Here is a 22,474-nt window from a genome sequence, read left to right as displayed (position 1 = left end):
ATATCGAGGTAGAGGTGTATAGGGGTGAATAACACTAACAGATTTTTATTCTTTGAGTAGTTTGTAGATCTCTAGCACAAACCAATAGATATTTCTAGTGAATATAGAAAAACTTTATTTGAAATATTTTTACCTTCTACTTTGTAAATGTGGCTTTGCATATTGTGTACTATACAGTTGCTATCTGAACAATAAATCATCAGGTTCATGTTCTACCCTCAGCTATCCTTGCACAGTTATAAACTGGTTACAATTTTCATTTGCAATCTGACTGAATGAAGTGGGAATTTGACCCTTGAGCTTTACCATTCATATGCAAGATGAACACATTATATAAGGCTATGTTTACAAACACTATCATAAAACTATATCCAGATCTTTTCCATCCCTAATTTCTGAGATTTGCTGATAAGTGGCTTGAGCTTTGTTATAACATGCTGTCAATAATTTATGCACATAATTTGGACTACGGTGATGATGGCTAAAATGTGCAGAATGTTCTTGCAGGGTTAGACCCTACAGGAAACCATGCAGTGTGCACTGCTGAACAGAGCGTAGGATTGGGAGCCTGCTTGTAGGGCCAAATCTTGATGTCAGCCTCGCTGAGGAGTGCGGCTTTTATCCCTCAGGAAAGGGAGGACCACAGACATTCCATTGGGGTGGAGCTAAGAGTCTGAGGTATGCAACCTTTTAATGTGAGAAAGCAGAACCAGGAGCTCTGCTGCTTGCTCTCTGCTCCTGCAGCCCAGCCTCCCTAGTGTGCTGCCTCCCACACCTCTGGACTAGATGCAGTTTAGGAAACCAGAACTGCAGTTTAACAAGTGGAAGCTGCTGTCAGGCTGCGTTCCCACCTCACTCCAGAGTAGATGCAGAGGAGGAGGGGACAAGTTTGTAGAGTGTGTGTGCATCATACTGGGAGCAGCTGATATGGGAGTGTGTGGAGAAGGTTAGGGGAGCTGGAGTGTAGAGAGGGCAACTGTTTGGGCCTCTTTTCTTATATCCATTTCTGCATCATGGCTGCCGGAGTGGGAAAATGTACCGCCACTCACGCTGCCAGGGATTAGTCTGTGTGGCTGCAGAGCAGAGGAAACCTGCTGAATTTTCCTTGTGGCAGCAGCTGCCAAAGTACATTTCAGCTGCATCGGGCCCTTAGGACTTCGACACCTGCTGTACCAAATGGGAGGATACTGGTTCTTGCAAGTGTGATTGTCTCATTTGTATGGAGTGTCTGTAGGTTTTGCAAGAGCGCATTTGAATGTTTTCTGAGAGAGTAAATTTAACTCCTGCTGAGAGGAGATGTAATTACCTGATGTAGAATAAAAACCTCTTTAGAAGGTTGAACTCTGTTTTCCCACTTTATTTTACAAGTACATGCATTTCTGCAGATTGAAGTTCAGAAGCACAGACAAATTCTTTTGTTTGCTGTTTTTTTTTTTAAAAAAGCTCTTCTTCAAATTGTGTGGGCTGCTCTTACATTCTGTGGGCCCCAAAGAGCTGGTGGGGGGGAGAGGATTATATTACAGTTTTCTCCTTTTTATTTATTTTATTATTTATTCAAAAGCAGGGAGCTGCCTTCCTCTCCAAACCCACTGGTAGACGTGGAAGATAAGGCTAGCTCCAGAGTTGCTGAATTTGTATAGGGCCAACAAAATATGGGGCTGCAAGGTTCTGGAATGAAACACATCTAATTAAAAAGCATTTCTACCACTGCTTTCTGAGGCAGCTGGAAATTGTTCCAAAAACCAGGGAAACACTGGTCTCAAATTTCCCTAAGGGTCAAATTTGTGTGATTCTGACCCTGTCTGCCTTTGGTTATCCTGTGATCCTGCGTGACACTCAGACAACAGGGAATCTTGTGTATCAGAATTGGGAACACTGAATATGGGCTCTGCTAAACTGACAGGAGAAGGTGGACAGGGTGGGAACCTTAAAATATAATTGCTTAATAATGTATTTGATAAATGTCCATCACTTTCTGGGAAGATAAAGTGCTCTCATGACTTATTTGGGCAATACCAAGAAGCACTTGTCTGTAGTTGAGAGCACTTCATAATAAGAGACCGTGTGGGGAGCCCTTGTTAAATATATAGCACAAAAATGCCTGAAACTCCTCACAGTTTGCCCTTTAAGGGCTTGATTCTGCAGGTGGTGAGTACCCTTAACTCCTATTGACTTCAGAGAGTTGAAGGTTCACGACATGTCAGAGAACTGGGCCTTAATAGATTTTTTATTTATTTTGTTAAAACAAATTTTTCTGTGAGAGTTTTTCTACTACCATGTCTCAAATAGATTTGGAAAGGCCAATTCCCTTCCCCGCTGATGAAAATTGAGCATATGATATTGTCCCAAGAAAAAGCCGGTTCATTATCTCTTGATGTAATAACATGTTATTGAATAGCTTTTAAAGTTTATTTTAAAATGATGAGATTATTGACAGGTGATATTCTGTGAAAACGAATAATAAAGCAAGGGCCTCCTTTGTCTACTTTGGGTATGTCTTCACTACCTGCCGGATCGGCTGGTAGTAATTGATGTATCAGGGATCAATTTATCGCATCTCGTCTAGATGCAATAAATCAATTCCCGAAAGTGCTCCCCGTCGACTCTGGAACTCCACCAGAGTGAGAGGCAGTAGCGGAGTCGACGGGGGAGCCGCGGCTGTCGATCCCGCGCAGTGAGGACCCGAGGTAAATCGATCTAAGATACTTTGACTTCAGCTAAGCTATTCACGTAGCTGAAGTTGCGTATCTTAGATCGATCCCTCCCCCTAGTGTAGACCAGCCCATAGCTGTGTTTCTGTTGTCTTACAGACGTTAGTTGTGCCAGGTCGTAACATTCATTTCTGTTTAAATAGTGAAATAAAGTATAAGGAAAAGAGCCATGAAATATTGATGTATTTGCAATATAAGAACAGCTTAGTAGTACTTCTGGGATAAAACCTAGCCATCACTGCTGGAAACATGGCAGGTGTAAGATGAAAATGTATAGAATTGGAAAAACAAATAGTATATTAAGGGATAAAGCAGTAGTCACCTATTCAGACATTGTGCTGCTGCTGATTTGCTGATAATGGTTGTTTGTTTTTGTTGTTATTCTGTAGCCTCAGACCATACGGCAGACTCTCCAAAGGACACTGCGGTATTATGAGCATCAAGTTATTGGGTAAGTAAACCAGACCACAGTAGTGATTAGAAGGGTGAATAAAAGAGAAGTGATAGCTGTAGAATTAATATCTTTCTGTCTTCTAAGTCGTTGGCTTGAGTAACCAACTTTTCTGAATTTGCTCACAGATACTTAGGCATTTTCTTCAGTAATGATAAATATTATACATTCTTTTTGTGTTATTCTTCATCTCTCCTGCTGCAGTTAAATAACTATAGCCCAATCCTCCTTTCATTCAAGTCAATGGGAGAGGGACTGAGCCCACGGAGGAGCAGTTGTAGAACTTATGTCAGTGTTGGGGAGCCTTTCTGTTAAAGTATAAGATTTTTCAGAATGTGCTCTTGACACAGTCAGCCAAAATGACATAACAGATTAATTGTTGCTAATGTTTGTGTTTCAGTCAGACCATGATCCCATTGTGCTGGGTGCTGGATAGGCATATTGTAAAAAGCTTACAGTCTAAGGCCCAGATCCTGCAAACAGTTACACGTGAGTAGCTTTAAGTACATGAATAGTCACATGGAGTTACTCACTTGCATAGGCAGTTGCCAGATACGAGCCTAAAAACAAGTTCTGACAGCTGGCTGAAACAAACAAACAGGCGAGCGGGAGGGAGGACAGGGTAACTATGACAAGATAATATTAATCATTCCAACAATTATTGCTACCCTTTTGTTTTCTGTCTATCCCCTACCTACCCAAGTGTTGTTATTGTCACAGATACCATTCCTAATCGAACAGAATACGATGCCTGCAAGACTGTATCAATTAAACAACTCTGCCAAACATAGAATAGTGTCTGCAATTCTTTCTTTTATTACTCAGCTTGGGTCAAAGGTATATTTAAAATTCATGCCATAGTTCTGAAACTTCGTACGCTGGAGGGAATTGTTCTTGTACATTTTGTCAAAATTCACACGGCTCTCTATCCTGCTACGTAGCATTTGTAATGCTAGCACGTCTAGCATGCACCCCAGGATAGAGAGAGTGCCATTGCTGCAGGGATCAAGTATATCTCTTTGCTGGTAGTTATGACATCTATTATGGAGCAGATATGGGTAGGCGGGGGAAGCCTTCTGGCAAAATTATTTTTTTTTTGTCACTTGAAGGGATTGCTTTGAAGTCTCACAGTAGTAGATCTCGGGGGGGAAGGGTGGAGGAGGGGAACTACAGTGCTTTAAGAACAGCATATTTATAATAACAATGTAGCTTTAATTCATGGCCACTAGTGACTCAGAACTGTTTGTTTTTAATGGAGACGAAAATAAGGCAGCTCTTCTCACACTCTAAAGACATCGCTCCTGGTGCTATGCCTGCTATTTAAGCTATGTTTTGCTTCACTTTCACAACTTTCTATATCCCTTGCTTATCCAATATCTGCCTCTCTTCTAGGTGTCCTATATTGGGCCTGATCCTGCAGTTCTTACTGTTACCAGTGGGAGTTTTGCATGTATAAGCCTGCTGGATCTCCCTGATACACTTTAGTGTAAAACACAATACTCACATCAGCATAAAGAGCCAAACTTGCTCTCTGACAGAGTGAATTCCTGGGGCCTCATTCTCTACTGCTCTGCATTTGGTATAGTCTGTGTATAATAGGTGCTAACAAAATCGGAATAGTAGAGCTCTGCACATGAGTGTGAATGACTACAAGATGCAAGCGATGGAGAATCAGGGCTATGGACTAGAGAGAGGGGATGGAGAGAGAGAATCTAGTAGCTTGAACACAGGGCTGGGAGCCAGGAACGCCTTCATTCCAGTCCTGCCTCTGCACTGACTCCCTCTGGTTTTGGTCAAACAATTTGATGATCTTATCTTGCAAAGTGTCAAGCAGCTCCCTTTGACTTAATTGGCAGTTGAAGGAGCTCAGAACTTCCCAGGAGGTGCTCAGCATCCTAGAGCAGTGGTTCTCAACCTGGGGTACGTGTACCCCAAGGGGTACGCAGAGATCTTTCAGGGGGCAGATCAACTCATCTAGATATTTGCCTAGTTTACAACAGGATACATAAAAAGCACTAGCAAAGTCTGTACAAACTACCATTTCATACTGACAATGACTTGTTTATATGTCCGAGAGGATGAGAGCCTTTGGGCCTGCTGGGAGGTAGGGAGCACTCTCTTCACCCAGGAGGGCTCAGTATTTAGTAAGATCAGACCCAAAATCCATGCCCAAATTTTATTAGTGAAATGGAAGATAAACTTATTTAGCTATCCTTCATTTTTCTTTAGTGGCTTGATTAATATTTGTGGTTTGCAGTGTTGTAGCTATTTTGGTCACAGGATATTAGTGAGACAAATTTGGACCAACTTCTGTTGGTGAAAGAGACAAGCTTTCAAGCTACACAGAGTTGTTCTTCAGGTCTGGGGAAGGTACTAAGGACTGGTCTACACCAGGAACTTAGGTTGGAATAACTACATCGGTCAGGGGGGTGAAAATCCACACCCTAGAGTGATGCAGTTCAACCAACTTAACCCCTGGTGTAGACCGTACTAGGTCGACAGGAGAATTCTTCCATCGACCTATCCACCACCTCTCGGCGAGGGGGATTACCTATGCCGATGGGACAACCCCTCGTATCCGTGTTGGTAGCGTCTTCACTGAAGTGCTACGGCATGCAGCATTTTAAGTGTAAGAGTGTCACAGCTAAATAGAAGATGGAATAGATTGTTTATCATAATGAGTTAACACATATTTTAAGGGACCATTCAAGGTGAAGTGGCCCTTTAACACCTCTCCAGCTATAGGACAAAAAAGGGAGGTTAGTGGATTACAGAATGTTGTAATAAGCCATAAATAGAGTGTCTTTATTAAGACCAGGATTTTTATGCCCCAATAACAACTATGTGGATGAATCCAGACAATCACTACACTCTCGAATGAACTCACACAGAAAAATGATAAAAGACAAAAATATCATATCACTCATGGGTGAACACTTTTCACAGAATGATCATTCCATATCTGACCTCTCAGTCCTTGTCCTCAAAGGAAACCTGCACAACACCTTAAAGAGATGAGCCTGGGAGCTTAAATTCATAATTTTGCTAGACACTAAAAATTATGGTGTTAAGAAAGACACTGGGTTTATGGCTTATTACTACAATCTTTTGGTTTAATGTACAATTACTAAGAACAGCACCCCAGTGGGGATGACATGTAAAGGAAGAGAGATTTGCCCACTACTTAGCCCTTTGGTGTTTCCCCCTCCCCCCCATGCCTTTATTTTCATTACAAAAAGTGCTCAGTATTATTCACTATTATTATTACTTTTCAGATGTTTGCTCCAGTTCCCAACACTGGCTGCTATTGCTGATATTAATAAAGTGATTGGTGGGTGGATGTATATATATATATATATATATATATATTTGCCAGATATTACAGGCTTGATTCTGCTCCATCAAAATAAACATGAGTTTTTTCATTGGTCTGAATGGAAAAAGGATTAAGCCCTATGTTATAGATAGTTAAAGACAAAATGAGGATGTGCTTTCAAAAGCACATTAATAATCAACTGTTAGTCTCCCAACTCATTTGTTACATAAGTTAAGCAGATGTATAGAAATTGTTTATTTTTTTTCCCTAGTTACAGGGATGCAGAAAAGAACTTTCACAATATATCGAACAGATGCTTCTATACAGACTGCTCTGGCAACGATGAAGCTGAAGATGTCTCAGGAATTCTCCAGTGTACAGCTAATATACTCGGTACATATTTTTTGTAATATGACTCATTTGCTTTGGTTGGAGGGTTTTTTTTTTTTTGAGAGGCCCATCATTAATCATGAATGAAGGTCTTTCCATCCAGGGCAGCTTAGACTGTAATCAGCATCATCTCATTGGGTTATTGGTGTCAAGGTTATCTCCTTTTCCAGGCATATTTTACTTGTCTGAAATAATCGACTTTGCTTTTTCACTGGGCGTTTACTGTGCCTCCCACTTTGTTGTCACTGAGTATTGGAATTTCAAAGGTTTGGTGCCCAAATTCATTTGGAATTGCCAAGGTATAATTGGAAAAAAAAAAAAAAAAGGAATTTGGCCCTCAGAGGTACGTCAGGAGGTGTTTAAGCATTTGCTACAAAACAGCAGATGCACGAGGGTTCTGTTAGCCATAATGATTCGGGGTCTGAAGAAACCATGTTTTAGCAGAATGTAGCCCGCTAGGGTGACCAGATGTCCCGATTTTATAGGGACAGTCCTGATTTTTGGGTCTTTTTCTTATATAGGCTCCTATTACCCCCCACCCCCTGTCCCAATTTTTCACATTTACTGTCTGGTCACCCTATAGCCCACTGAATCATGAGTATCTTAAATTATATTGCCCTCTTCATGCTGAAGGATCCCAAATATGACAAACTTGTATAAATGTAAAGAAGATGTATGTCATCCACCACTGAAGTGCAGCCACCTGTGGGTTGACATATGCAACTACTTAAGAGAACACAGCAGCATTGCACAACAGGACAGGAAATGAAGAGCGTTACCCTACCAAACTGAAACTGCAAGGAGAACCTAGCTTGTTGCTAAAGTCAGATGTGAACCCTTCATTTAGTAACACTGGTGAGCTGTATACAGGATTTTAAAGTGAAATTTATGTAATAAGTTAGTGCAGTTTCAGATTATGGGTTCAAATAGAGGCAACTGGCCCTACATACGCTCACATTCTTCTACTACATCTTTAGGGTACGTCTAGACTGCAGTCATGGGGTGTGATTGCAGCTTGTGTTGATGTGCCCAAGTTAAGTTTAGTCTCACAAGGCCAGTCCTGTGAGTGATTACTTTGGGTTCTGGGCTGGCTTGTACAGCCTATGCTGAGGCTTGCGCTGCCATGGTCTCCCTGTTCTGGGACCTGAGCTAGCTAGATTAAAGATAGCTTGGGTATGCTGGCTACTACCCATGCATTGATTGCTGTCTAGACATAGTCTTTGTGCCTGCTCTTCTCTGGAGCATCAGTAAGGTTTTATCAATTCTCAATCTGTGAAAGCTGATATAAATCCACACTGAAAGAAAAAAAGCAAAGAACTTTTTACTAAGAACTTTAATTTAAAATGAGGGCATTTAACCCTTTTTCTTCAATAAAACTTTTCATTTTTATTGTTTTGGAGAAACCTTTACAGATCACCTTAAGCCACCGATTAATTAGCTAATTTTAACATAGCACTTTGAAGATGTAAAGTGCTAAATATTATTTATCATTGCTACAAGTAACACTCACTACTGATTTTTAGCCACAGCTGACATTATTAACCCTTGTGTTTGGGGATATAGAAATCAATGATAAACTTGCGCTGAAATTTGGCTTGGAGTGAATTTGCATATGAATTATTTAACCACTTAAAGATTGCACGGTTACTGATCTATGCATAGAAAATACTATCAGTGCTAAGTATTATTAATGATTATTATTTCTTTAAAGCATCTTACTAGCATTAGATGTTTTTTGAATTTTCAGTATTGCACTTATGGCACCTGGGGCTATATTTTCTATGAAGTCTCGTAATCTAAGCACTCTTGGGCCTTGCTAGTACTGTTTGAGAGTCCTCCAAGGAAATCCCAAGGTGCTGCAGGAGATGGGGGTAAGGGGCATAACAGGTGGCACTCTCAGCACTTAATAGGTTCCCTTTCACTTGGTAATGAACAAAAGCCTGAACAGGGTCCATTTTCAGGAGATTATGCGGCTGGAGATTTCTCATCCCAAGAACGGCATAAAATTGAAGTCCTGACCTTGTGTGATAATTAAAGATCTCATTACCCTCTTTGCAAGAGGACTGGTATCAACTCTGGCATTCTAGCTGCATTCCAATCTGGGTTATTACATTCTGCTTAACTAAAATCCCTCTTGCAGTTGGAGTAACCATTTGTCTTCCTTTTCTGTCTCAAACTGTTGTATAGGGTTGGTATGCACTGTAAAATAGCTGATATGCTCCATCTAAGAGGTGGCTGCATTTTACTGATGGTCGATGTGCTTCCTCTTCATTAGGACCCTTACCAGGCAAGGTGCTGAGTGCCTGCTGAGAGGTTCTGAGTGCCCTTAACTCCTGCTGAAGTTAATGAGAAGAGAGCAGGCACTCAGCACCTTGCAGAAATGGGCCAAAAGTGCTTTGGGATTTTTCAGAATTAATGACATCACAAAAATGTACAATGCAATATTATTTAAAGTGATTTTTTTGCTTTTATTGTTAAATAGTTGAGTCCTTACCCTTTCAAAATCAGCCCTTGTACACGTCTTCATGACTCATGCAGAGGAATCTCTCTTTATAATACTTTTAAAACATACATAATAATATTGTAAGAGGCCAGACTAAAAACTCAGTACTTATTTTCACTATGAAACTACAGCTCTTATGGTCTATCAAGTTTATGGGTGCGTTTAAAAATGGTTATGAATACTTGTTTGTGTGTTCTTAAAATAATGTCTAGGGCCTTGATCATGAAATAAAATCTAATAGTGTGGGCCCAGGTGCTGCAGTGGATAGAGATCTGTACTGAGCAGATCATGGGGCCTAAATATCTGTTTTCTTCAGGGAACTATGCTGGTCTGAGTGAAAGGTACATTTAAAAAAACCACACTTATTAAATAAGGTGGGAGGAAGTTACTATTAGGAAATATTCATATTTTTTTTTTAAATTTGAAGTTGAGTTCAGGACAAGAAATTCTAAATTTAAGGTAAATTCTTAAGGTAATTATTAATAAACACTTACTTCCTTCTCCTCATCCAATGGCATGAATTTAGGAAGGAATATCAGAATTAACTCTGACTTACTTTGTGTCACAACAGCCAGACTGTTAATGAAGGCTGCTTGATTAGTTCTCAGTTCTATATGTGACAGTTATTTTCCTGGATGAATAAGGAATAATGAGAGACTGCTTTATACAAATGGGAAATAAGCACTGAGGTGTGTAATCAGTACAATTGATCTTATTATGACATTGTTGAGACAGAAGACTTGAGTGGTGTGATGGTATTTAAACAAATGTTAATCCAAATTCTGCTCTCATTTTATTTCATTTATAATAAAGATTACCCATCTGGCACTCTGTTATACTTCATGCAACCCAGGGGTTGTGCCTGTTTTTGCTAGAGGTGAATATTTGCCAGTGTGGGTTGCATGGCCAATTATATCTAGGTTATCATTTTGACTTCAGTCCTTACTACGTCCAGATTTGAAACAGAAGACCTTGGAACTTAGCTTCCATTTGTAGTAATGGAACAAAGCCCTTTCTTAAAGGTACCTGCCAATGAAATATCTGCTATCCTATTCTATCTTACCTGTGAATACTTCAGTATGATTTACCTCTCCCGACCCACTAAGTCTGACTCTAAAATTCTCATTCTGTGTTCTTTGACAAAACACAGCGAACACTGAGGTCATTAGTAGACCTGGGAGATTGTGGACAAATGCCTCACTTTGTGGTCTTGGTATTTACACTATTCACAGAACAGTTATGTCTGATAAGATGTGCATTCAGCTGTGGGTGTGTTATTTATACTGTATGAATACTGGAATTTTTCCCTTAGTAAGCTGTCACTAGCAGTGTAAAGCAGTCAATCTGATTCTGATTCTCCTCTCGCCCTCACTGATTTTACACTGAGGCAATTCCATTGACATCAGTGTATTTATTCCTCCTTCACATCAGTGTCATAAAGGCATCAGGCTGCCTGGTATGGGACATGGCTAAGAGAGCCCTTCATGTGTCACGCAGGCAAACCAGACTTTATGATGAAAGGCCATTAAAACGAAAATTAATCTCACATTAAGTTCTTCCAGTTCCAAAGAACCAGCCACTCACCAAAATATTCTTCAGGATCTCACCCAAAACCCATGCAGGTAGCCAATCCTTTAGTAAAATAAAAACTAAAGGTTTAGAAATCATAGTCTAGAGATGTGGGGGAGGCATGAGCCAAGAAGGTGATGTCAGCATCTCCAATTTATACCCCCCATCCATGTGCATGGAAAAATACTGGCTCAAACATGGAGCCATGCATCACATATTCTACATGCCCCGCTGAGTCACTGGGCCTCCATTGTCCGTATGATATCAGAGGAATCCTCTGGAGGGGCACTGGAAGAGTTGATTCTCCTTAATGGCCCATCAACACCTGGCCCATCAACACCTGATGTAAATCTGTCTTGTGGGTGTTACCCAGGAACATAAGTGTAGTAACAAGTGTACAGTAAAATGTCATAATCTCATACACAATGGTGATACACACATTTCAACAGGATAATAATACTTAGCAAATTATAACATTTCCAATGATACCTTACAAGGCATACTTTGCACAAGATTGATCACAATTGTGTATCACAAAAGGGAAGTGGATCCATCATATCAACTGATTGGATACCCGATCAACCAGCAGCATTACTTTGGAGTGACAAGGAGGTTGAGGTTCTGTTGGTGAGAGAGACAAGCTTTTGACTTGTCTCTTTCACCAACAGAAGTTGGTCCAATAAAAGATATTACCTCACCCATTGTGTCTTGCTAATATCCTGGGACTAACACAGCTGCAACAACCTTGCTTGGGAGTGACAGCTTGCATGGATGGAATGTTACATTTAAATTCTGTCTCCTTTTCAAAATAGTACAGACTCTGCCTCCTTTAATTGGTTTATGCAGATTGTACAGTTTCCTGCATCATGTGAAGGAAAAGGAGAAAGTGACCAAGATACACTCTTGCTTTCTGGATGGCACTATTAAGAATTTCCTGTGTTGAAATACCTAGAGTCAGATTCACTAGTATGCTTCAGTCTGGTGTCACAGAGAAGCCATAAACTTATCTTAGTTGGCTATCTGAGCTGGGTTTACAATTGCTTTGCATTGTCAGAGAGGTGCAAAACAGCGAGAATGAGCCAGTGTATCTGGCCTTTTGATTTACTCTAAAACCACATCTCTTGCTCAAGGCAATGGAGCCTGATGAAGCAGGAATCCAGCTTGAAGGAGGCTGTCATAGCCTCATTAGAACACCCACTTATGGGAATGAGTCAGGTTCCTCTGTAAACAACCTCTATTATATTTTTGACTGAACGGTTCTAAATAAAATATCTTTGAATTATTTTTTTAAATAAATTTAAAGCCTATAATGAGGTCTTTCGTCATCATCATCATATAATTAAGTTTTATCTCCTTTTTAGTTTATCTTCTGTTCAGTCCTCTGAGGAGCTGTGATGGCTTAATAAGACATAGGACCAACTGATGTCCCTTAGAATCTTCTGGAATAGCATCTTTGTTGCACAAAGTTGCTTGCCATTTGAAGAGTCACAAGCAGACAAAACAGAATTAACATGAGCATCAAGAGCTCCGTTTTGATAGCGGTTCCTGATACAGAGAATAAAAGGAAACAAACATAGCATATAATGATGATGATGATGACTTCATTTATTTATTAGGTGTCTGTCACCTTATATCTGGGTACATTAGGGAGGATGGAATGGCCCTGTGACTGAAGCTGGCTGTATCTTGGGAAATGTTTTAAATGTCCATGACCGATTTCTTGTGTGACTTTGAGCATGTCACTGAATCTCTCTGTGCTTCAATTCCCCATCTGTAAAATGGGGATAATACTTCCTTTCTTTAATCTTTAACCCTCTAACACCTGTCTGTCCTGTCTATGTGGATTGTAAGTTCCTTGAGGCAGGACTTTCTCATACTATTTGCCCTAGAGCACCTGGGCCCAGCTCTCATCTGGGACTGCTAGCCACTACTTTAATACAAATAAATAATTTTACGTGGCTTAGATTAAGAGCAAACATATCTCCAAAATACAGCAATGCACTGTATGACTCACTACAGCACTGAACTTGCTAACCTGAAAGGATCAGAGAAGGGGATAGCGGGAATTTAAATCTCTAGCTACTGGAAAATGTGAACCAAGAGCTTGTTTTACTCTGTGCTCTAAAAGTGGACACGTTCAGGCTCAAACTTCTACCTGGGGAAGTGAATTTCAGCAGCACGATCTTGCTACATATTTTTGCATTGGAAGTTGACAATATTTTTCTTGGAACATATTTGCAACTTTGCTAAATGGGTGGAATGTCGCCACCATGAATAGCTGTGTTGGCTGCTGGAAGTGATGAAATTTAACCTTGGAACAAATTAATGAACACTGGCAAAAATCTGTTTTCAAATGGGAATACTTGCCAAGTAAAAATGAGTATTTTTGTGCAGCCTTTATTGAGAGAGAAATGACAGGTGACCAGATCCTGTTGGCTTTTAATGGGAGTTGGGCACCTCGCTTACATTTGCATCTTTGAAAACCTCACTGCTTATTTACACTGTGGAACATCTATACCAGTAGTTCTCAACCAAGGGTACATGTAGCCCTGGGGGACACGCAGAAATCTTCTAGGGGAGTACATCAACTCATCTAGGTATTTGCCTCGTTTTACAACAGGCCACATAAAAAGCACTAGCGAGGTCCTTACAAACTAAAATTTCATACAATGACTTGTTTATACTGCTCTATATATTATACACTGAAATGCAAGTACAATATTTATATTCCAATTAATTTATTTTATAATTATATGGTAAAAATGAGAAAGTCAGCAATTTTTCAGGAACAGTGTGCTGTGACATTTGTTTTTTTATGTCTGATTTTGTAAGCAAGTAGTTTTTAAGTGAGGTGAAACTTGAGGGTACTCAAGACAAATCAGACTCCTGAAAGGGGTACAGTAGTCTGGAAAGGTTGAGAGCCACTGATCTACACTAGACATGCTGTATAAGCACCTGATCTTGCTAGAAGTTATCTGCACTATATAAATGATCAATAAACATCCTCAAACAAAAGACCTGGAAATAATTTGTACTGGCAACAATTCTGTTTATCTTTAATAAAAAAAATAAGCAACTAAAAATCCACTGTGATTATGTTCTTAAAAAACGTCCACAGCATGAGTCAATGACTCCTCTGTGACATGCAAATTTGATACATTATAAATACCATCTCCTGTTTGTTTTAAATTTACTGTCTTTTAATTTTATTGAGTATCCTCTTGTTTTTGTATTGTTAGAGAAGGTTAAATAATGGACTGATCCGTCAATTTTAAGTGAATAACTTCATGCGCTCAAAACACTATATATGCCTTCAGCATCATCTTCCTTGTGATAAGAACTGGATGGACCTCAGGAAGCAAATCCTAACTGAGTTAAAATTGTTAAAAAAGGTTGCAAGGGGTCTAAAGGGAAACAGATATCAAATGGTAGAGGTGTGTCAAAATCGATTTGTTTTAGAAACAGATGGGGCTTGCTCCTGCATTCAGACTCTGTACAAAGCTCCCATAATTGTGCAGATGATGCACCACACTGATAATATATAAGTAAAATAGACAAAATTATTTATGTAATTACTGAATTAATGTAATTGCTGAAATTAGCAACTCTATATCAGAAATGTGCATATGGCTATAACAATTGATCTCAAACTGCAAACTCTTCAAGGTAATTCTGTGTCTACTTATACTTTTGTACAGTGCCTAAAATACTGGAACCCCAATCCAAATCAGAGACTCTAGGTGCTACTATAATATAAGCATTTAATAATGGCAATAGTAAATTGAACAAACTGTAGCAATGGAATTGGAATTGATACAGAAAAATGTCTTGGTAATTAAAAGAATAATAGATACCCTTGAATTACAAGCCCCACTGGGTGCTGTAGTACTGTGTATTATTAAAAAGAGGAGAAACTGCCAATAGTTAAGAGTAGTTAAAGGCTGTGATATACATAGCAACTTGTCAAAGGTCTGTAAATAAAATACAAGACATTTTATATATTCGAGGAAACATGAGAAGCCTTTTGGGATTTCAGTAAAGTATGACACTAAAAACAGTTAACTTTTAAGCCAGCAGATGAATTCTCTTTATGTATTTAGAGCCATATTTGCTTACTGAAATGACAAAAATAAGTTTGTTTGCTTATTCCCATTTGCCCTGCAGAGGCAACACAGCTGAAAGGGAATGAACTGGATTCTCTTAATGTCTGAGCATTATCAACACACTGTTTTGAAGTTCCAGTCAGTTACACTTGTGCAGACCTATTTAAGCAATAGGCTTCCCCATGTGTAAATGAGAGCATACACTGAAGATACTGGAGTTGCCCTGGTGTTGCAGAGGCCCTGCTTTGGCTTGCAGAACCTCTATTACTGAAAATGCTGTGTGGGAATAAAATAACTGAGTTTATTTCTAGGATGTCAAGTTGAGTTTCCAGAGCTGGTAATGTGTGGGGTGGGGAAAAACTTTTTGCTTGTAGCCTGGAACTCACTGAGATGCGGTGATCATGATGTTATTTTTAGTCACTTGTTAGATTAGAACTGCATTTTAAACATTATTAGAAAAATATTATTTTCATTATAAACACAGGTAAAACAAATATTACAGGTAAGCACATGTGGGTAAAACTTTTTACCCAACCTTTTCTATTTATGTAAATTTCATTTTTTTGTTTATTAAATTGTACAAGGTATCTAGGTAATATATATAGCTCTACAAAGTAAGTTGTAGTACAATTTTACAGCTGTGCCAAAGCTGTTTGTAAAGATATAAAATGCTTTTACTACGGTTATATGCAACCAATAAAAATGACCATATAAAAACTGTTGTCCAGCTTCCTCCATTTGATACAGAATTTATCTTTATACTCAAGGTATGCCAAAATACTTCACAAATTAATTAGATATAGGTCATACTGTCATCTAGAGGCCAATTGATCAGCTAATAAGCAGTCGGGTGTGTACTACACCCATCAAAATCTGTTTTAATGAGTGAGTGAATGTTGGTTAAAATATTAGTTTTTCCTATTGTTTTTAAATGGTGTCCTGGAGTCTTCAACTTCTGCCTAAACCACCATCAGATAAAAGCAGAAGAGAGTTGTGTTATGAAGGGGAGAGTAAATATTTATTATAAATCTGCTTCATTGAGGAAACTTTTGCTACACCCATGGGGACAAAACCTAGTCTTTTGTTCATGATATGAATGTTAGAACTGCAAATTGTATCTCACCTCTACCGTTCACTAGATGACACTTCAATTTTCTTAAGGGATATCCCATATAGTATGTGTTAATATCTACCAAGGGAATTGGATGCAATGGAACATGTACTATTGGCTGCTGTTGTCTCCTTGGTTCACTCTACAGGAATAATTGGATGGGTTATAGTTGCTTCGGTATGATCTGTGGCTCAATCCCAGGGTATTTTGTTGTTTTGATCTTTCACCTTCTTATTGATTCTGAACTGCTTGTATGCTGCGATTTCTTTTATGTTAGATTATGTTAAGAAAGGGACAGAGAATAATACTGAAGATCTGATAATGACTTTACATAAATAGATGGTACACTCATACCCCAAACACTGTGCTCAATTTTGGACATTCCCCTGCAAAAATATTGTAGCAGAAATGTAAAAGGATCAGAGAAAGATGATAAAAATGAAGACTCACCAGAAAGACTATGAGAAGAGAGAGAAAAGATTCTCAAAATAGAAGAAAAAGAATGAGGAATACTTAGTTTAATTGAATGGCAACGAATAATGTAGATACTTGTTGATATAACATATAATTAACCTGTAGGTCTCTCAAAATATTATAACTTAGATGCTGAGAAAAAATGTTTAGGAGGATTTTTTATTAAATCAGTCTTTTATATTAATAATAAAAATATCCACAGACCTACTACTATCCTCTTATTTTGGGATATCAGCCAACCACTAATTATTGCAGTTAGGGAGAAGCTTCCCCCAGAGCTTGTTATTGCATAATTGGCCATTAGATTATACAGTGTCTCTGAAGCATCTGGTACTAGCCACTGTTGAGACAGAATGCCTTGCAAGATGGACCATTGATTTGATCGGGTATGGCAATTTCTCTGCTTCTAACAATGGTGGTAGTATTTCCTTTTTTACACCTAAACATAATTAACAGGCCTGGGGGAAAAATCCATTTAAGAGAGAGTGAAAATAACTAAGACTCTTTATACAGGAAATGAATAAGAGGGGATGAGATAAAGAGAAACAAAAAAATGAACTTTATAGAGATGGAAGTGGATTGCAAGAGCAAGGGGATGTTCAGCGAAACAGAAAATAGAGTTAAAAGTAGTAAAAGAAAATACTTCATCATATAAGGCACAAATAGCCTGTGGAATTCCATGCTACCAGATATCATCAAGGCTAGAGCTTAGTATGACTGTATGGGATAATTATTTTTTGATAATGAGAACATCCAGAGTTACAATACAATTTGTGTGACCTGAAGAAGAGCTCTGTGTAGCTCAAAAGCTTGTCTTTCACCAGTAGAAGTTGGTCCAATAAAATATATTACCTCATCCACCTTGTTTCTCTGAGTTACAATAGTAAATTGTAAAAAAAAAAAAAAAAAAAAAAAAAAAAAAAATCAACAGGATATAAACTGCTTCAGGGCATAAATTAGCTTCTAACTCATGGGGATTAGGAAGAAACTATCCCTATGGAAGGGATATCCCATACCTGCTTACTTCAGGGTTTCTTTCACCCTTCTCTAAAGCATCTGGTCATGGGCATTGTCAGACAAAATTCTGGATTAGAAAAACCACTGGTCTGATCCAGTTTGACCATTTCTGTTTTTCTATGACTGATTCACTGCTATAATACTCCAGTGGAGCAGGGGTAACTCCACTGCTTAACACCTAAAATGTTTAAAAAGTCAATGGCATATCCTGTGGCCATATCACTGAACCTAATTTCATAAAATAACCCCCATTGGTTGGGGTTGGTACTTGCCTGGAAGATGTTAGAGTCCTGTGTTCTGCAAAAGTAATGGTGGAGATTCAGTAACTGACACCCTTTCCTCTACTAGGAGGCACTGTACTACTGGAGGTAATCTCTTTTGGATTATCCATAAAACCACAGTTCTCACCACTTGTAGTTATAAAAGAGGGCTTTCAACCCAGGTATTCTGGCCAAATGCCAATATGAATAATTATATTCTGCTACCTACCTAAATGTATCCTATTAATTTTCCTACATAAGTTAATTTTCTTCATAAGTTGTGCAGTGTTAAGAGTTTTTAAACTCATCATGCCACATCCCAGATGTGGGTAAAAAGATCACTACATATAGTTTGTAAATCAGTTTGGATGAAGGGTGCTGTGTAAATACCAAACATCAATAGAACTGGGCAAAATTTTTTGTCTGAAAGTTTCTTGTCAATACCAAAATGTCTCGTAAATTTGTATTGGTTTCTGCCAAATTGTGTCGGACAAAAAAAGCTGAAAAAGTTAAAATGTTTCCTTTTAACATTTTTAAAACGAAACATTTCATTTTTTAGCTTTTTAAAAGAATTTTTGTTTCTATATTCCCTTCAGTTATTTTTTTAAAAAGTCTAAAATAGAAACAGTTTCATTCTGAGTCAAACATAACATTTTATTTGACCCGCAATGATTTTTTTTTTTAACTTTTTGATTTGCTGAAAATTTTGAAAAACTTCAATTTTGGGTGAATCGGAAATGATTTTTTTGTTTAATTTTCAGAATTTCCAGCAAACCAAAAAATCAGTAATTTGCAGGGCTCTAGTAGTTATAATTATAGCCATGTACTTATTCAAATACTGCTTTGAGATTATTGTCAAAGTTTTGTTCTGCAAACAATAGATTAATAACTTCTGCTGTTCTCATGTCTCTGGGCATGAAACTATTTTAATTACATGGTTCTTCCAAGTTCAGAAGACTATGAGCTATCCAAACAAATGATGTAAGGTCTTCAGAGATCCACTGGTATTTTACTGAAGATAGCATAAGACATGTTGAATATGTATTATAATGAAGATCTGATTTGTACCCTTAGGAAATAAATGACTATGTCCTTCATTTCTATTGGAATAATTAGGACAAGCTGTCATGGATTTAACTAGTATGTGTTACATTTAATAAAAATGATGCACTGGAGGACATTTTTTTATTTGTTGAATTTATTTTCTCTGCACACTCTTACATTGGGTATATATTCTAATAATTCACATGAAAATCATCCTACCACATCTGGCAACTGGACACACACATGCTATACACATTGTAACTCCAGCATTTGATATAGTGATTAAATGCAAATGATGCTTAAAAGAGCATTCCTAGAAAATAGTAGAGAGATGAGTCGTCATCTTAAAATGGAATTTTCTAAAGTTGCCTTTAAGATAGTTAAATCAAAGCAGCATTTGATGCACATTGTCAGTCCTGGATCTTTTTATTGCTGCCATTTTTTATTGCCTGTATGCGATGTTTGGTATCATCACCTTTCAAAAATGAAAGCCTTTTGAGTTTCTGTGATGGGAACATGGAAAGATCTAGTACATTAGCGGTGAATGACTCACTAGCCCTTTCACCCTTTGCCACAGAAATGCTTTTCCAGGTGGTTAAGCCTGGAAGCATTGCACAAGCTACGTTCTCAAATTCAAGCAATTCAGAGAAAGGGGTTATTTCATCTTATTCTTTAGCAATCCCTAGTGGTCAGTGTAGGAAAAGTATTTCAGGCACTGAGGCTGTCTTATTTCATGGTTGCAGAGTAAATGCAGCCAGAAGAGGTATATCTGAGTGGCCAGTTGTGGGTTTCGCATTGTTCTGTGGAAGTCCTAGGTTTGATTTCCAGTCCCAGTCTTTGACTCAGTGGGGCCTTGGAGTGTTGCAGAGACAATGAGGGGGAAGGAGAACTATTGTGTTGCTCTGTTGTGATCCCACTGTCCAATTCAAAGGTGGTACTAAAAGATTCTGAAGGAAGTTCCGTCTAGTCATCCTCATTGCACAGGGTTGTCAGATAATGTTGTAGTGTGTGAGATATAAAGCATGAGGAAAGTGTAGTCCTCTGGGCTCTAACCGGAATGAGAAAAGGTAAAAGTGCATGAATCACAAACTGTGGCTGATAGAGGGAGATGGGACTGGGGAGTGAGGAAGGAAGATGGACAGGAAAAAAAAAGCAGTCCAGAATGACGAGATGTGATGCAGACATCTTAGGGTCACCCACAGAGACCAATGAAATCTGGTCGCTTTTGCCTTAGGGAAATGGGAATCTCACTAACAGGTATCCTTAATGAAGAAGACTTTAGAATAGGGGACAAATCAGTCTGGTGGCTGGGGGGAAGCCCCAAACAAAAGCAGATTATAAAGGAAAAATGTTGCACAACAATAACCCCACCACGTTGTTGACATATATTTACCATTGCCCTATAGGTTTGAAGTTTGAGGAGATGCAAGAAAAATTTGGGGAGGAATTCTTCAATATCTGCTTTGATGAGAATGAAAGAGTTCTTCGCGCTGTAGGTGGCACACTGCAGGACTTCTTCAATGGCTTTGACGCTTTGCTGGAGCACATTAGAACTTCATTTGGAAGACAGGTCACTCTGGAATCCCCTTCTTTCCTATGCAAAGAGCTCCCTGAAGGCAACCTCATGCTCCACTACTTTCACCCTCATCATATTGTTGGATTTGCAATGATGGGAATGATAAAGGCGGCAGCAAAGAAGATCTACCATTTGGAAGTGGATGTGGAACAAGTCACGAATGATAAACTGTATGCGGAGGGGTCGAACCCAGGTAATTGCAGCTGTCTTACTTTTATTATCAAAGAACGTGAAAACGCAAATATCACAAAAGCACTTCCACTCGGATCATCTCAGTCTCCTTCAGACCTGAGGATAAGCATCAGCACCTTCTGCAGAGCTTTCCCCTTCCATCTGATGTTTGATCCAAACATGCTGGTGCTCCAGCTTGGGGAAGGCCTTAGGAAGCAGCTCAAATGTGACACTCACAAAACGTTGAAATTCCAGGAATGCTTTGAGATAGTTTCCCCGAAGGTCAGTGCCACATTTGAACGAGTCCTCCTGAGATTATCAACACCATTTGTGATTCGGACCAAACTTGAGGCTTCTGGCTCTGAAAATAAAGATAAGGTAGGAGCATTAATTTAGAATGGGATGTGTGTGTATGGGAAGGGCGCATTTATTCAGAGTCGAACAGCTCAAGGACTGTGCACTACCGAAAGCTCATTTAACCCCCCAAAATAAGGCTTAAGTGGGATGTAAGTGGTTTGGGTCTGGATTGGGATGAATTTCATCCTACATTATTTATGAACTCTGCAAGTGGAGTTATTGCAGATACTTTGAATGCCATTCAGAAATTCTCGGTCACAGGGTTGTGTATTAAAACATTGGTGAAATTCCCAGTGCCTTGGTTTGACGTAATGCCTATGTCTAATCATTAATTTCATTCCAATTTTATTGTAATAATACTGAAAACAATGACACCATTGAATGTAATTGTTCTCCAGAGAATGCAGTTTTGGTGTTATCTGAAGGAGTTTAGCTGTAGGATTCCCATTTACTTTATATATCCTACAGAACAATTTGAAAACATACTCTTCTCCATGTCTCTCATGCTGCAGAGAAATGGAAAATCTGTAGTAATTAACCACTACAATAAATGATGCCAAATACAATTTATGCCAATCTTGATATAGGAAGCTCTGATGCTGTCCTATCATAAAACAAACCCCCAACCAAAGAATATTTGTTTACCTTTGTGCTGAGGGTGCAAGTGTTCTTAGGTAGGTTAACTCTCCCAGGACCTGGAGATAGTGTGGTGGCTACAAGTGGGCAGATTTTCAAATGAACTCAGCTTCCATTTAGGCACTTATGATGGCGTAGGGCTTATGTAGGTGTCACTAGGGCAATGCAGTATCTGTGTAGACACTACGTTCCTTACATTGGCTGTTGGCTGTTCACTGGAGCTGTGAAATTGACAAGAAAACCAACTCCCGGTTCGCCAGCCTGGCTGCTGCCGGGTTTCCTGGCTTGGGCAGCCCTCAGGCTCTCCACTCCCCGTGGGGAGCCCTGCTGCCTCCCCCCAGGACCCTGGCTCCCCACCGGGAGCACAGCAGTTGACTGGACTCCAAGCGCAGATCTCCCCGCCCGAAGTGAGAAGCCCCAGGTGGCTTTCTCACCACTCCTGGCTGGGCGCGAAGGCGAGAAGCCCAGGGGGCAGTTGGGCTCCGGGTGGGGAGCTGCGCGAAGCTGAGAGCCCTGGCTCTAAGCCCCCACACTATCCCTCTTCAGTCAGTGGAAGTGCTCCTCATGAGGACGTGCACCACTGACAGAAGGAGGGTAGTCTGGACATCAGTCCACGCAGTAATTACTGCTGTGACTGTAAGTCGACCTGACATAGGGTCGACTTAAGATTATAGTGTAGACATGTTCTTAGTGGGTTACAGATTGTTGTAATAAGCCATAAATACAGTCTCTTTATTAAGGCCATTATTTTTAGTGTCTAGCGAAGTTAAGAATATAAATTCCCA

General features: G+C 39.2%; 1 protein-coding gene across 1 annotated transcript in view; it reads left to right on the top strand.

Annotated features, from left to right (window-relative positions):
- Nucleotides 1-22,474, top strand: part of GUCY1A2 (guanylate cyclase 1 soluble subunit alpha 2) — a 277,555-nt gene that overhangs the window by 16,122 nt on the left and 238,959 nt on the right. The window contains exons 2-4 of the mRNA XM_024206596.1: nt 3,101-3,162; nt 6,750-6,871; nt 20,356-21,074. Of these exons, the coding sequence (XP_024062364.1) occupies nt 3,101-3,162; nt 6,750-6,871; nt 20,356-21,074 (903 nt within the window). The remainder of the gene's footprint in view (nt 1-3,100; nt 3,163-6,749; nt 6,872-20,355; nt 21,075-22,474) is intronic.

This window comes from Terrapene carolina, unplaced genomic scaffold (genome assembly GCF_002925995.2).
Source record: "Terrapene carolina triunguis isolate 2854851 unplaced genomic scaffold, T_m_triunguis-2.0 Scaffold138, whole genome shotgun sequence".
Taxonomy (NCBI): Eukaryota; Metazoa; Chordata; order Testudines; family Emydidae; genus Terrapene; species Terrapene triunguis.
This window is presented reverse-complemented; position numbering and strand designations above follow the sequence as displayed.